General features: G+C 39.2%; 1 protein-coding gene and 1 long non-coding RNA gene across 2 annotated transcripts in view; one reads left to right on the plus strand and one right to left on the minus strand.

Annotated features, from left to right (window-relative positions):
• LOC120217851 (pyrophosphate-energized membrane proton pump 3-like) overlaps window positions 1-15,418 on the minus strand; it is a 23,988-nt gene continuing 8,570 nt past the window's right edge. Inside the window, exons 5-6 of the mRNA XM_039214881.1 lie at window positions 528-747; window positions 1-211 (exon numbers count right to left, since the gene is read on the minus strand). Coding sequence (XP_039070812.1) covers window positions 112-211; window positions 528-747 — 320 coding nt within the window. The 3' untranslated portion in view covers window positions 1-111. The remainder of the gene's footprint in view (window positions 212-527; window positions 748-15,418) is intronic.
• LOC120217853 overlaps window positions 1,039-15,418 on the plus strand; it is a 25,740-nt gene continuing 11,360 nt past the window's right edge. Inside the window, exon 1 of the long non-coding RNA XR_005525197.1 lies at window positions 1,039-1,226. This is a non-coding gene — a long non-coding RNA (uncharacterized LOC120217853). The remainder of the gene's footprint in view (window positions 1,227-15,418) is intronic.

The following is a 15,418-nucleotide window of genomic DNA, read 5'->3' on the forward strand; positions in this document are numbered from 1 at the left end:
CATACATCAAAATACCTATCTATCTATCTATCAATCTGTTATGTATGAGCAAAAATACCTTAACTCAAAGGTAATGGGTGCCCATGATATACATTAAAGCAAATATAAGTCTCAGAGAAACACAGGTGCCATTACAAGTGTTATGGTAGCAAGCATTTTTATGAGCACATGAAGTGAAGGTCCAGCTGTGTCTTTGAATGGATCTCCCACACTGCAATCCCACATGTTCCAATTATGCCTCCTTTATTCTTTTTTATTTTTTTAACACTTTTATTTTTATGACTGCCTTATCTCTGCTAGGCCTATCATCCGAGAGCTATGTTACTCAGACTCGGGTGTGAGTATCCGATACGGATATGTGCCTGACATGAATATGATCAAAATTCCCATATATTTGGAGAATACTTAGATGTCATATCATCATACTATCAGGCACGAGCGTTGAATGAGTCGGAGCAACATATCTCCTACATTTATGAAGGAAAAGAACAAGAATATAAGAAAAGGGAAAGGGAAAACGAACTTACGTGTCACCAGTTACTGCTGCTTTGTGAGCATCACTGCCTTTACCACCGAGAGCTCCGGTCTCGATAAACTTCTTTGCATTATCCCAGGCACCACCAGCTGTGTTCAGAAAAAGAGCCATTAAAATACCGGAAACCGTTGCAAACATCAAAAGAGCAGCCACAACTTTTGCTCCCAGGAGAGGTTGTCCTGTGTAGTGTCCCAAAACTCGGAATAGAAAACCTGCAAATTGTTACATATTGATTTTGATTATATTGCCTACAAATAAACTAAACTGAATAGAAAATCCGAGAAACTCGGAATAGAAAACCTGCAAATTGTTACATTTTGAGTTACATTTTGATTGTGATTAGATTGCCTACAAATAAACTAAACTGAATAGAAAATCCGAGAAACTCGGTATAGAAAACCTGCAAATTGTTGCATTTTGATTGTGATTAGATTGCCTACAAATAAACTAAACTGAATAGAAAATCCGAGAAACTTGGAATAGAAAACTTGCAAATTGTTACATTTTGATTGTGATTAGATTGCCTACAAATAAACTATACTGAATAGAAAATCCGAGAAACCACTTTGGACATCTAATCTCCTAAATTCTCTTTTTCTTTTGGTTAAAAATATTTTCCTACATTCTTGACATGGTCCTAGAGATTCCAGCAATATTTCAACACATCTAAAACATGAAACAAAGATTCCAAGTTCACGCTAAAAAAAGCCAAGAAAAAAATCCCAGATTCAGTGACGCAATTATTATAAATTAATAATAAGTTGCAGATTAAACCAAAGATCTTAAATCTAAACGGGAGAGGAACTATGAGTGAGAAAGGTAGAGAGAGAAAGAGAGCGAGTGCTTTTGGTCGTTCATTCACCGGTGAGGAATGGACTGTTTTTGTTGACAATCTTAGTAAGAGAGTTGATAGAAGTGAGTTAAGAGAGATTTTCAACCATTATGGAAGAATATTGAGGGTCTTTATTCCAAATTTTATGGTTAAACCAAATTATAAGTCATCCACGTTTGCTTTTCTGCAATATGTGAAGGAGGAAGGTTGCAGAAGAGCAGTTCAGAATGTCAACGGAATGCTCATTGACGGGATGAGAGTCTCAGTGGGGGTTGCAAAGTACACGAGGGGCAGGAGAAGAGAAGCAGAGGTACAAAGAAATCAGTTGGAAGGAATTAAGCTAGATAGAGAGGCTTTTGGTAGACAGCAGGATGAGCTGGAGAAGCCGAGAAGCTTGAGAGATGACAGATCGTATAAGGAGGTTGTGAATGTGGCTAATAGTAGGAGTTTGAATCCAGAACGATTGGTGATTAGGGGAGGTCAGAAGAATGCAAATGGAATAAGAAATGTATGGGATATGCACATCCCATCAGATGATTTTTGCTGGGTGAAAAACTCCTTAACAGGGGTTATCAAAGATCCATTTCAGCCTGATATGGTGATGAGAGCTTTGGCAAAGGAGGGTTTCCAGGTTAAGATAGTAAGGTGGGGTTATGTCAGGAACGCCAGTATTATTACGTTCAATACAAATGAAGAGTTTTTAAAGGCATGGTCGAGTCTTCGAGAGAAACTCTATTGCTGGTTTGATTGGGTAGATCCATTGTTGAGTGAAGATGGAGTCCCTTTGGCTTATTGCTTGGTCGAGCTGGTTGGTTTACCGCTTCTTAGTTGGAGTGTACCTTTTCTGGAAAAGCTTGGTAGTAAGTGGGGAAAGGTTGTTAGCATCCTGGAGGAAACTAGAAATAGAGATGACTTCTCTTCGGCCAGAATGCTGTTGAGGGTTGCAAGCCCTTTCGATGTACAAGAATCTGTTATTGTAGGATCTTATGGCAGATCCTTTAAAGTTAAAATTAATGTGGGTTCCAGCTCTAAACCTATCTCTGAAGCTTATGGAGACGTGAGGCAGAATTTTTCATATGGCAGCTGCAGTGGCGATGTTTCAAAGGGGGGTGATGGTAGAAACACAAAGAAGGAAGAAGACAATAGAGAGAACTCAGCAGAAGGATTTCGGTCAAAGGTTGACACGTGGTTTCAGAATAGTCAAGAAAGGAGGATGTCAAAAGAAGGGGAACTTTATCTGAAAAAGAAGTCTGACACTCTGCCCAATAATAATGGGGTGTCAGACAAATTTGAATTTGAATTAAATCCTTGTGGGGATTATGCGGGCCTTGGGCTGCGAGAGGTTGTGGATCAGAGTCTTCCAACCCATTTGGATTCTAATTGGGAGTCTTATTCTCCTGTTACTAAAATTATCCCAGCAGGCCCTGCTGTAAAGTTGAAATGGAACAGGCCAGTAAATCAAAAAAAGGTTCAGACTCAATCCGAATTACAAGGGCAACATACAGTTTTAGTGAGGGATGAAGTTCCAGTTAAAAATAGAGCTGTTCTAAAGAAGGTGAAAATGGCTAAGGATGTTAATCAAGTGGGCCTTCATGCGTGTAGCGCTTCATCTTTTTGAGAGGGGAAGAAATTCAGTAATTCACAATGGTTGTGCAGAAATTAAGAAGAGTCAGATTCGATGGAAACTGGGTTTTCCAGTTTCAGCTGGTTTATCAATTAAAAATATTGGTGGGAAGAGGATCAGCGATCGCTTTTCAAGAGTCTACAGAAGATCAAGAGGTAGAAGAATTTGGCTAAGCTCGAGGAAGGAGGATTCTAAAAGTGGCTGTCAGGTTTTATGAATAAAGATCAAAATGCTCCTGAAGGTTTTATTCAACAGGTTTCTTCCGAAAACAGGGGAACTGAACAGGATGTTGATGTCTCTTGTTATGTTAATAAGCAGAATACACCATTGGTTCCATTATTTTGTAATAATCATTTTGAGGACCGGACATCAATCCTACTTTCTGCTTCATAGATTTGCAGGAATTTCAGGAGGGAAAAAAGAATTTTAACAAGGGAAGCTGTGGACCTGGTTAATATGTTAACTGTCTTTTCCCCTCGGTTTTTGAAATTGGTGGAGGAAGCCATGGCAACTTGGGAAGTCTGTCAGTTGCTAGGTATTTCCTTCAAGGAAGGGAAGAAGACTTTCATTGAAAAAATTATTAGTCTTGATAATGGCTCGAAGATTGTTAGGGATGATTGATTTCTCAGGGAAGGTTGATTTCTCGGGGAAGATTAAGGGAGGTTTTTTTCCTTTTTTTTATATGATGAAGTTAAAGTTATCTATTGTGACTTGGAATCTCAGAGGTTTGGGTAGAAAAGAGAAGCAAAGGGCTGTGCAGAGATTACTGTATTATCACTGCCCTCATTTTTTGTGGTTACAGGAAACTAAATTGGAGAAAATTCAAAAATCTATTTCTAGAAGGTGTGGTTTAAACAACTTGCAAGGGTGTATTGAGTCCTCTTCGGTTGGTGCTTCAGGGGGTTTACTAAGTTGCTGGAATGACAATATTTTTGAGTTGGATAATCAATTTGTTTCCAGTAGATTCATAGCTATTTCTGGGAGGTTTCGTGCAAATAATTTCATATGTAGGTTCATCAATGTATATGGTCCTTCAGTTGAAGAATTAGGTATGTTCAATGGAGGTTACAGTGATCCTATTTGTGTTGGAGGGGACCTAAATGTTTATCTTCATGAGGACGAGAAGATGGGTAGGGCCCAAAATAGGAATTCAGTAGAGATTTTCAGTCATTTTCTGCTGAACACAGGTTTAATTGATCTGCCATTGAGTGGGGGTCGGTATACTTGGTGTAATAACCAAGATTCACCAACTTGTGTTAGACTGGACAGATTTTTGGTTGATAGCCAGTTCTTAGCTGCATTTCCAGATTTAACTCAATCTCTTTTGCCCAGGTCTGTTTCTGGCCATAATGCAGTAATTATTGAAAATGGTGGGGATAATTGGGGTAAGAAACCTTTTAAACTTTTTAATTATCTAATGGATGAAGTCGGATTCGAGGATGTGATCAGCTTATCAATTCGAGATTGTAAGAAAAACCAGAGGAAAGCTGGAATTTTCAGCATACTGAAGAATACCAAAATGGCAATAAAAAATTGGGCAGGGAGGAGAGAAAAGTTTCCAAGGGATTTGATTTCTGATCTTGGATCGAAAATTCAAAAGCTAGAGGTGGATATTCATCAGGGTCTAATTGGTTACAGTTCTGAGATAGCACTTGAGTTGAAGAGATCAAGAGCAGAATTGTGGAGGCTGTATAAGATAGAGGAGCAGATTTGGTTCTAGAACTCAAGATCGAAGTGGGTAGAAGATGGCGACAGAAACACAAGATATTTTTCATACATGTGCTTCAGTTAGGAGGAAAAGAAATGCATTGAATGCTATTCTTGTCAATGGCAACTTTGTTCATGATCCGAATGTTATTAAATCAACAGTTAGAGATTTTTTCAAGGCTTTCAATGATCAGTTTACTCTTCAAGTGGAAGACATTGGGCTGGATTTTTCTAGTATTACACTCGAACAGAGTTTGAGATTAGAGAAAGAATTTACTGAGGAGGAAATTTGGGGAGTTCTATTGAGTCTTGTAATGGGAATAAAGTTCCTGGGCCAGACGGTCTAAATATGGGATTTTTTAAAAGATTCTGGAATATGCTTAAGGGTGATGTTATGAAGTTTTTCAATAACTTCTATTTGGGAAAAGAGTGGGAACATGGTATTAATCATACATTTATTACTCTTATCCCTAAGGTTTCTTTTTTTTTTTGATAGGAATTGAAAGCCTCGTTAAAAACCTCCTTCTTGATTAAAGGAGCTTGTAGAAAAGCTCCTTAATCAGCGGAATGAGGAAAAGAGTGCCTTAAGATTTCATTAACCATAAGAAACATAAGATACAAACAAGCAACCAAAAACAACCAGAAAAAAAACCCTATACAACAACCCTAACACAACGAAAACCATCTAAGCTACAACAACATTCACAAAACTGTCTGGGCAGACTTAACACCTGAACTAAGCCCGAAAACCAACACAAAAACAATACAACTGAAACAGAAGCCGAATACCACAGCTGACTCAATCCAAAAAAGCCAGCATCAAAAACAAAAGCCCTGAACTTCCACACGATAAGAGTACAAGATCTTCTTCCGCCTTACAGCCTCTTCTTGCTCGACTTGTCGACAGAGACTATCCGAACCACCAACTCCATATAAATAAAAAGTAAGGAATCGCCTTAAAATACCAAAACTCCCACTGGCAAAATCTTCTGATATCGAAACCACTATAGAGCCTTCAAGATCAGAAAAAACTTCCTCTCTATGCAACTTTCTCTGAGAACTCTTGCTTCGACTCTAACGAGACTTCCTTTGGTGGGCCGAAAATTTTTCTTGAAAATTTCGGAGAGAACTAAAAATAACATTCTTCTCCTCCAAAACTCTTAGTTTCTTACGCCCATCCACTATCTCGGATTTCGATAGCTGCATCCCCTGACCAACAAGCACTTCCTCGTGTACCACCATTACCTTAAATCCATCTGTAGGCGTGGACGACACATCTGGCAATTTCACGTTACCTTTGATTGCATCCTTAGACCCAACGTGCGCCCTACTAACACTCTCCAAGGCATGAAAAGTGCCACCACTTTGACATGCATAAACCTGCACAGCTGCCCCACTAACCAAATCCACATTCGGAATCTCCATGAACCTATTATTATTTAATAATAACTTTGTCTGCTGTAAACCAACATTAATTGTTGGAGTCAAACGCCTACCACTATCATCAAGAAACATGTGCTGCACATCTAGCATATGCGCACCATCAACTCTAGCACCACACACATCCAAACCTGAGCACACGTGTAACCCACTATCTCCCTCGAAAGTGTTAAGATCTGCACTCCTCTGACCAACTGAACCGAGCATAACAGCCCCATTACGAATTGTCGGGTTAGCACAAATCGGCAGCTTATGCCCATGCACATTGTCATCGATAGCATCACACAAATCTGACTCAGACCCCACTTGCGCCCCCCTAACAACCTCCAAAGAATTAAAGGAGCCTCTCTTCTTGCAATCAGACCCATGCGCAGCTATCGGGACTGTCGGGGACACAATTTCAGCAGCCCGTGCCTCTTTGGAACAAGGACCATCTCCTACTTTCTCGGCACCAGCATCTACCACCAACTCGGAAGACTTAACTGACGAGACAGTAGCAAACACCCACTCCGTGGGCAACGGGGAGGCAACTGACGTATCCAACATAGACGAATCTTCCCAGACGGAATCTGGGCTAAAGCAAGGTTCAAACTCAGAAACAAATACTGTAAAAGACTGTTCCCCGACTTTCAAAACAAAGGATTCTTCCACTCGGTCTTTGCAGTTCGTAATGATCTGAAACAAGGCCCTATCAAACGAGCCAGGATTTAAGGTCCCTACATCAATGGAGATAAGAGCTCCCAATTTCTCTGCAATGTTACTGAAAGTTGAATGGCTCCACACAAACGGTGAGATCCCTCTGCACGATAACAATGCCCGTCGGCTGCTACACTGAAAGTTTTCCGACCACAAATCCACTTTGTCGAAGCATTTATTCAATGCTCCAATCTGATTTTTTAGAGTATAGTCCCTACTCTCTTCATCTTCAAATATGATCAAAATTGCTAAACCACTCAACCTCATAATTTTCGGGCCTAAAATGCCTTCCTTGTGCATAAAAGCAGCTAACTCTTTCATTTTTATAAATTTTCTGCACCAACCAACCAAACTATCTCTAAGAGTAAACAGCTTATCCTCGTCAACTACACCAATAATGGGCGCCTCTTTGACATCCTCCTCTCTACTCTTGACCACAGCTGAATATGAACCAGAAAATTTTTTTCTCCAGAAAACATCACGAGGTTGAAATCTCGCCAATGAAAACTCTAACCTTATTCCCTTGAATCCAAGATCTATCAGCACGGATGATAGCCCTCCTCGCGTCCTCCAATCTAGAAAAGCGGACAAAACTGAACCTGCTTCCTCCCTTGCTTCTTTTGAAAGGGATGAAAGAATCGACCATCTCGCCATAATTATCGAACAACAACCTAAGACCTTGATGATGAAGACACTCTGGAATATTGAAAATAATAACTGTAAAGCAATTTTTCCCAACAGATCTTCTCATCTGACTCGCCATCTAAAGGATTTGAAGGGGATAGAGAAAGAAATTTTTGAAAAATGCCTAAATTTTAGAGAGAAGGCAACTAAAACTGTTCTATTTCTATTCAGAATGCTGTATTTCCTTTCAAACTTACTCAGTTTTGTGAAGGGAACATCCCTAAGGTTTCTAATAGTGGTGATCTTGATGACTTTAGACCTATTAGCTTAGTTGGTGGATTATATAAGATCCTCTCCAAGTGTCTTTCGAGGAGGTTGAGGAGTTGTATTTCATATTAATCAATCCCACACAATTTGCTTTTATACCAGGCCGTCAAATATTAGATTGCTCGTTAATTGCCAATGAAGGAATTGATTTTTTGAGGAAAAGTGGACTCAATGGCTGTGTTTTCAAAGCTGATTTCAAGAAAGCTTATGACTCGGTGGATTGGAATATTCTGTTTTTAGTTATGGAGAAAATGGGTTTCGGTTCAAGGTCGAGAGGCTGGATCAAAAAATGTGTTTCAACAGCTTCAATATCTGTTCTGGTTAATGGAGTCCCTACTGAGGAAATTCCTATGGCAAAGGGTCTTAGGCAGGGATGTCCTTTATCCCCTCTGCTATATAATTTTATTGGTGAACTCCTTAATTTACTGATTTTAAAGGCTGTTTCACAGGGGTTGTTTTCTGGATTGGCTATTGGGAGGGGAGAGGGGGTCTTTTAATCTTTCTCACTTACAGTTTGCGGATGATCTCATTATATTTAGTGGTGCTTCGAAAATGCAAATTCTAAATGTAAAAAGGGTGCTTCGAGTATTCCAAGTTATTTCGGATTTACAGCTCAATTTGAGGAAATGCAAGCTTTTTGGTGTGAATTTGAATGAGGATGTGCATGAGTGGGCTAATACTTGTTCTGTTGGAATATCTAGGGCTTTCTTTGGGGGCTTCTAGGAATTCTGTTGCTATTTGGAATCCTGTAATCAGTAATTTTTCTAAAAAATTAACAGGATGGAAGGCTGCCTCTCTTTCTTTAGCAGGGAGACTGGTCTTGCTTAAGTCGGTACTATGTTCGCTTCCTATTTATTATTTATCTCTTTTTAAGATACCAGCTTCGGTTCTTAAAACCCTGAATTCACTGATGTCAAATTTCCTATGGGGAGGGGGTGTTGAAAAAAGTAAGATCCATTGGGTTAGCTGGCCGAATGTATGCAGACCAAAGATGGAGGGGGGTTTGGGTGTGCTGAATCTAAATTTGATGAATAGAGCATTTCTAGAAAAATGGACTTGGAGGTATGCAATGAAAGGGGGTCTGTCTGGAGGGATCTTATTTAAATATAATTTGGACCCTTCTTTGTTATTGTTTGATAGTAAGACTCCAAACAAAGTATCTTGGATTTGGAGATCAGTGGTTAATAACCACTTTAAAGATGACCCTATTGGCTCAAAGTTGAGAAGTTTGTATTCTTTTTTAGTTGGAGATGGTAAATTTATTCGATTTTTGGCAGGACATTTGGGCTTTGGATTATACACTTCTACTAATTTTCCCTAGATTGTTTTCCATTTCGATTAACAAAACAGGCAAATTATTTGAGTTTGGGGAGTATAGCACTTTCGGCTGGATTTGGAATGTGCAGTTTCATAGGAATTTAAATGACTGGGAGATAGAGCAGTGGGCTAATTTGATGGTTGTCATCTCGGCTTTTGCTCTAAATTTGGATAATTCGGATGTGATGATTTGGAAAGGGTCTGGGGATGGGGTGTTCACTGTTAAATCTGCTATCAATCTATGCTCATCAGGTTCTTTAGGTTCGGATGAGGCCTACTTCTGGAGTAAGATTGTTTGGAGGGGTCAGTTGCCACCAAAAGTGGAGTCCTTTTTGTGGCAGGTTGTTCTAGGGAGGTTGGCTGTTAAAACAGAATTGGTGGAAAGAGGAATAGATGGAATTCAGAATCTGTTATGCCCTCTTTGCATGATGCAAGAAGAGTCTCCTTCACATTTGTTTTTCTCTTGTTCAGTGGTGTGGGCTGTTTGGAATAAATTTCTCAACTTTTGGAAGATTCAAACTGTTTTTCATTATAATGCTAAAAGTTTTCTCTTGAATTGGGATGCGTTGAAGACTAATTCTCCGATTTGGTCTCTCATTCCAGGGGTAGTTATTTGGACTACTTGGAAATTGAGGAACTCAATTGTTTTTGAAGGAGGGAAGTTGGATGAGGTTGAATTCTTCTTTCTAGCAAGGTTTAGGCTTGCTTCATGGTTCCTAGCGAAGAATAAAAGGGTGCATATTCTTAAAGACTCTCATTTCAGACCCCTCCTTAGGGGACGTTTGTTCCATCCATTCTAATATGATTGTCTTCTATTCCGTGGCATCCTCCTCCTATGGGTTTTGTAAAAATTAATGTTGATGCAACTACAACTAAGGATTGGAAGAAGAGTGGTTTAGGAGGAGTTTTAAAAGATTCCTCTGGAACTACATTAGGGTCTTTCAAGGAGCCTGTAGATTTGGGGCCTCCAACATTTATGGAGTTAAAAGCTATTCAAAAGGGCCTACTGTTCTATGCTGATTTTCGAGCGAGGATAAAAGACAGGTTGATTATTGAAAGTGACAGCAAGATGGCAGTGGATTGGGTTAAGGGGGCTGAATTATGTCCTCATGTTTATGCTTATTTGGTTAGAGACATTGTTCACTGGCTTAATATGTTCGATGGTATGGTTAGATGGGTAAGCATGACAGCCAACTTAGAGGCTGATGCCTTAGCTAAAGAAGGAATTGGTTGATTAAATGTTGATGTTTATGGGTCACAAGGTTGCCTTGTGTTGACCTGTCTGTTTACTTTACTTATAGGGTTGTATCTTGTATATTATTGTTGTGTTCAATAATATCCTAAGGCACTCTTTTCCTCCTTCGCTGATTAAGGAGCTTTTCTACAAGCACATTCAATCAAGAAGGAGGTTTTTAATGAGGCCTGAAATTCTTATAAAAAAAAAAGAGAACAGGGAAACTTAAGAGAAAAGTAAAAATAAAACAGAATGAAATGAAGGATTAATATATAACAAAAGAAAGAAAGAAATGAAGGATTAACAAGATAGATTAAAAAAAACCCAATATTGCAAAAACTAAAAACAAAATCAGCAAAGAGTTCTAAAATAGGAGGGCTTAATTTACTAGATTGTGAGATTCCAAATTCAGTCCTGAAATCTGGTGGTGAAGGTATAGATGGAGAGTCTATAGGCTGTGATTTGGATAAACAACCTTTTCTATCCAATTCCCGATTGACCAGTAGAAGAGTTAAAAGATTATTGTTTAGGGAAGCAGTAGATCAAGTCAGTATTTCTACAACAGCTTCTTCAGTCTTTTCAGACCTCTTAGATGAAGCAGTCGCTACATGGCAAATCAGTCAGATTTTGGGTATTTCTTTCAAGCAGGGGAAGGAAGCTTTTTTGGAAAAAATAATTAACTTAGAGAAAGGTTGTAATATGGCTAATTGAGAGTCGTATTGGGGTTTTGGGGATTGTTCAGTTATCAAATATGAAGAAAAACTTAGCCATAATCACATGGAATATAAGGGGTTTGGGGAAAAAGGAAAAACAAAGAGCGGTGCAGAGATTAGTCGCAAACTCTCATCCTTCTTTTCTTTGGCTTCAAGAAACCAAAGCAGAGAAGATACAAAGGTCTTTTCTTAGAAGAAACGGGTCAAATGGTTTTCAAGGGGTTGTTGAATCGCCAGCTATTGGTTCTTCAGGGGGGTTGTTATATTGCTGGGATGATGAAGTGTTTGAGAGGGAAGATCATTGCATAAATAGAAGATTCATTGCGGTTACAGGAAAATTCAGATTTAATCAGTTCAGAAGTGTCCTAATTAATGTGTATGGTCCTTCTGTGGAGGAGGAAAAAGAAAGTTTCTTTGAAGAACTCAGTCAATTCATTTCGGGACAGAATCTGCCGGTTTGTGTTGGAGATTTCAATGTTTACTTGTGTGAAGATGAGAAGATGGGTAGAGCTCAGAATAGAGTTTCAATGAGGATTTTTTCTCATTTTATTCAGTCTGTAGGATTAATTAATCTGCCTTTGGAGGGGGGAAGGTTTACTTGGAGTAATAACCATGATGATCCCACTTTTGTTAGATTGGACAGATTCTTGGTGGATGGACAATTCTTGGCTTCTTTTCCTGAGATTATTCAGTCACTTATTCCTAAGTCTATATCAGATCAAAATGCTGTATTGTTACAAAACGGAGGTGTAAATTGGGGAAACAAGCCTTTTAGACTATACAATTATGTTATGGAGGAAGATGGTTTCCAGGAAATGGTTTGTCAAACAATTACAGATTGCAAGAAGCGCAAGAGAAAATCAGGAATTCTTGGTATTTTGAAGAACTCTAAATTAGCCATCAAACAGTGGGCAGGGAAGAAGAGCAAGTTTCCGGGAAATGCAATTTCTGAGAAAATAAAATTCAAAAGCTCGAGGTGGTAGCACAGCAAAGGCATGGCAGTTCGATTCAGGAGATTGTTGATGAGTTAAATACGTGTAGAAGAGAATTGTGGCGACTTCATAGAATTGAGGAGCAGATTTGGCATCAAAATTCTAGACAAAGGTGGGTGAATGATGGTGATCGTAACACAAGATACTTTCATACTTGTGCTTCGGTGAGGAGAAAACAAAATGCATTGACTGTTTTAAAGGTGAATGGGAATTTTACGAGAGACCCAGATGCTATCAAAACTGCTGTAAAAGATCACTTTTTTAATATATTCAATGAGAGGACTACACTGGAGGTTGAAGATATAGGGTTGCATTTCCCTAAAATCTCTTTCGAGCAAAGTAGTCTTTTAGAGAAGGTTTTTTCCGAGGAGGAAGTGTGGGAGACTCTAAAGTCTTGTGATAGTAACAAAACTCCTGGACCGGACGGATTGAATTTGGGTTTCTTCAAAAGGTTTTGGCCTGTGCTAAAGGATAACATTATGGATTTTTTTTCACAAATTCTCTTTGGGGAAAGAATGGGAGCATGGTATTAATCATACCTTTATTACCCTTATTCCTAAAGGGTCTAATAATGGGAGCCTTGACGATTTTAGACCCATAAGCTTAGTGGGAGGAGTTTACAAATTTTAACCAAGTGTCTCTCAAGAAGGCTTAGAAGTTGTATAGGAGATATCATAAGCCCGACTCAATTTGCTTTCATTCCCGGTCGACAGATTTTGGATTGCTCTCTAATTGCAAACGAGGGTATAGATTATTGGAGGAAGAAAGGGCTGAAGGGTTGTGTTTTGAAAGTAGATTTCAAGAAGGCTTACGATACTGTTGATTGGCCTATTTTGTTCAAGGTAATGGAAAAAATGGGATTCGGCTCTACTTGGATTAGTTGGATCAGGAGATGTGTTACTACAGCTTCGATTTCGGTGTTGGTTAATGGGGTTCCAACGGAGGAGTTTCCAATGGCAAAGGGGCTAAGACAGAGTTGTTCACTCTCTCCCTTATTATTTAATCTAGTAGGGGAATTGTTGAATTTACTAATCCTAAGGGCGGTTTCAGAGGGATTATTTTCTGGTTTGAAAGTTGGTAAGGCGGAAGGGTCTTTCAATCTTACACATTTACAATTTGCGGATGATTTAATCATTTTTTGTGGGGCTTCGAAGATGCAGATCATGAATGTGAAGAGAGTGCTTAGAGTGTTTGAGATTATGTCAGGGTTGCAGTTAAACCTCAAGAAGAGCAGACTGTTCGGAGTAAACATACCTTTAGAGGAGGTTCAAACTTGGGCAGATTCCATTGGCTGTGCAGTGGGTAGTTTTCCCTCTAATTATCTAGGTCTACCTCTAGGTGCAATAAAGAATTCCTCAATTATTTGGGAACCGGTGGTGCAGAATTTTCACTCAAAATTGGCAGGTTGGAAGGCAGTGACTTTATCTCTAGCTGGAAGAATGGTTTTGATTAAATCTGTTTTATGCTCACTGCCTACTTATTTTTTGTCAATGTTCTAGCTTCAATCCTTAAGACTCTCAATTCTATTATATCTAATTTTCTATGGGGAGGTGGGAATGGTAAAAAGAAAATTCACTGGGTTAAATGGGCTGAAGTCTGTAAACCTAAGAATGAGGGAGGGTTGGGAGTATGTAATCTGAATTTCATGAACAGAGCTTTGTTAGGGAAATGGTCCTGGAGATTTGCAAACGAGAGAAATTCGGTTTGGAGGAGATTTATTTGTTCTAAATACAGTCTCGATTCCTCTAGATTATTGTTTGACAGTAATCTTCCAGCTGGTAGTTCTTGGCAGTGGAGAGCAGTGGTTAATAACTATTTCAAGCAAGATTCATTTGGTACTAATTTTCGATCCTTATGTAGCTTTCAAGTTGGCAATGGTAAGCACATTCGATTTTGGCAGGATGCTTGGGTAACAGATTATCCGCTACAGGTTATTTTTCCAAGATTGTTTTTGATAGCTATTAATAAATCAGGAAAGCTATGTGAGTTTGGAGATTTTCATCCATCGGGCTGGATTTGGGATGTTTAAGTGAGGAGAAATTTAAATGATTGGGAGTTGGAACAATGGTGTAACTTGATGAGCACTATTTCTCTTGTTTCTCTGTCTACAGAATCCAGTGATGGCTTAATTTGGAAAGGCAGTGGGGATGGTATGTTTACAGTCAGTTCTTGTGTTAAGAAATGTGTTTTTGGTTCCGAAGAGGTTCAATTCTGGATGAAGATTGTTTGGACAGGATTACTACCACCTCGAGTTGAGACTTTATTGTGGAAAATTGTGCAGAAAAAGCTTGCTGTAAAGACTGAATTGGCAAGAAGAGGAGTTCAAGGAATTGACGATGTTTTATGCCCTCTTTGTAAAAAGGTTGATGAGTCTTCCTCGCATATATTCTTTTCCTGTTCGGTTGTGTGGGCATTATGGAATAAGTTCTTACAATTGTGGAGTGTTAGTTCTATTCTTCATGAAGATGCTAAAACTTTTTTATTAGGCTGGGAAGAGTTGAAGCCAAATTCTGCTATATGGTCATTCATTCCTGGGGTTGTTATTTGGACCGTTTGGAAAACCAGAAATTTAATTGTTTTTGAAGGGGGGAAGTTGGATCAGATTGAATTATTCTTTTTAGCAAGAGTCAGGCTGGCATCTTGGTTCCTAGCTAAGTATAAGGATATCTCTATTCCTAAAGACTCGTTGATTTCGGACCCTTCAATAGGGGATTCCCATTCGTCCTACAAGTTCCTGAAGTCTTCTAATGTTCCCTGGTGTCCTCCTCCTATAGGCTTCATTAAACTGAATGTGGATGCTGCCACTAGTAGTGATTGGAAGAAAAGTGGGTTGGGAGGCATTTTAAGGGATCATCTTGGTGCAATATTAGGATCTTTTCAGGAGTCAGAAGGTCCGGCTCCTCCAACTTTGAAGGAACTTAAAGCTATTCAAAGGGGACTTGTTTTCGTCTCATCTATCCAAGGGAGGGAAAAATTCCGTTTGATTGTTGAGAGTGACAGCAGGGTAGCTGTGGACTGGATTATTAAAGTTGATTCTTGTCCAGCTGTAGTCATAGAAAAGAGCAGTGATATCTTCTAATGCTTCTGCAACCGTGCTTCTAATTCTCGACGTGGTGCTCTGTGTTTTCGAACTGCAACTACTTTTGCCACTGCAGCTGCATTGTTTGTCCACAGGGAAATTGTTGCCTGCCCTTATTTTAGCAAGACATTTCCCAGTCAATATATTGCTGATATTAATAGTAAGATGAGAGAGAGTGTCAGGGAGAAAGTGGGAGAGAGAGAGAGGTTTTCAGTTGGTCAGTTTTCCGGTGAGGAGTGGACGGTTTTCGTTGACAATCTGAGTAAAAGGGTAACTAGGAAAACTCTTAAGGAAATTT

This window comes from Hibiscus syriacus, unplaced genomic scaffold (assembly GCF_006381635.1).
Source record: "Hibiscus syriacus cultivar Baekdansim isolate YM2019G1 unplaced genomic scaffold, ASM638163v2 tig00110190_pilon, whole genome shotgun sequence".
NCBI classification, from domain to species: domain Eukaryota; kingdom Viridiplantae; phylum Streptophyta; class Magnoliopsida; order Malvales; family Malvaceae; genus Hibiscus; species Hibiscus syriacus.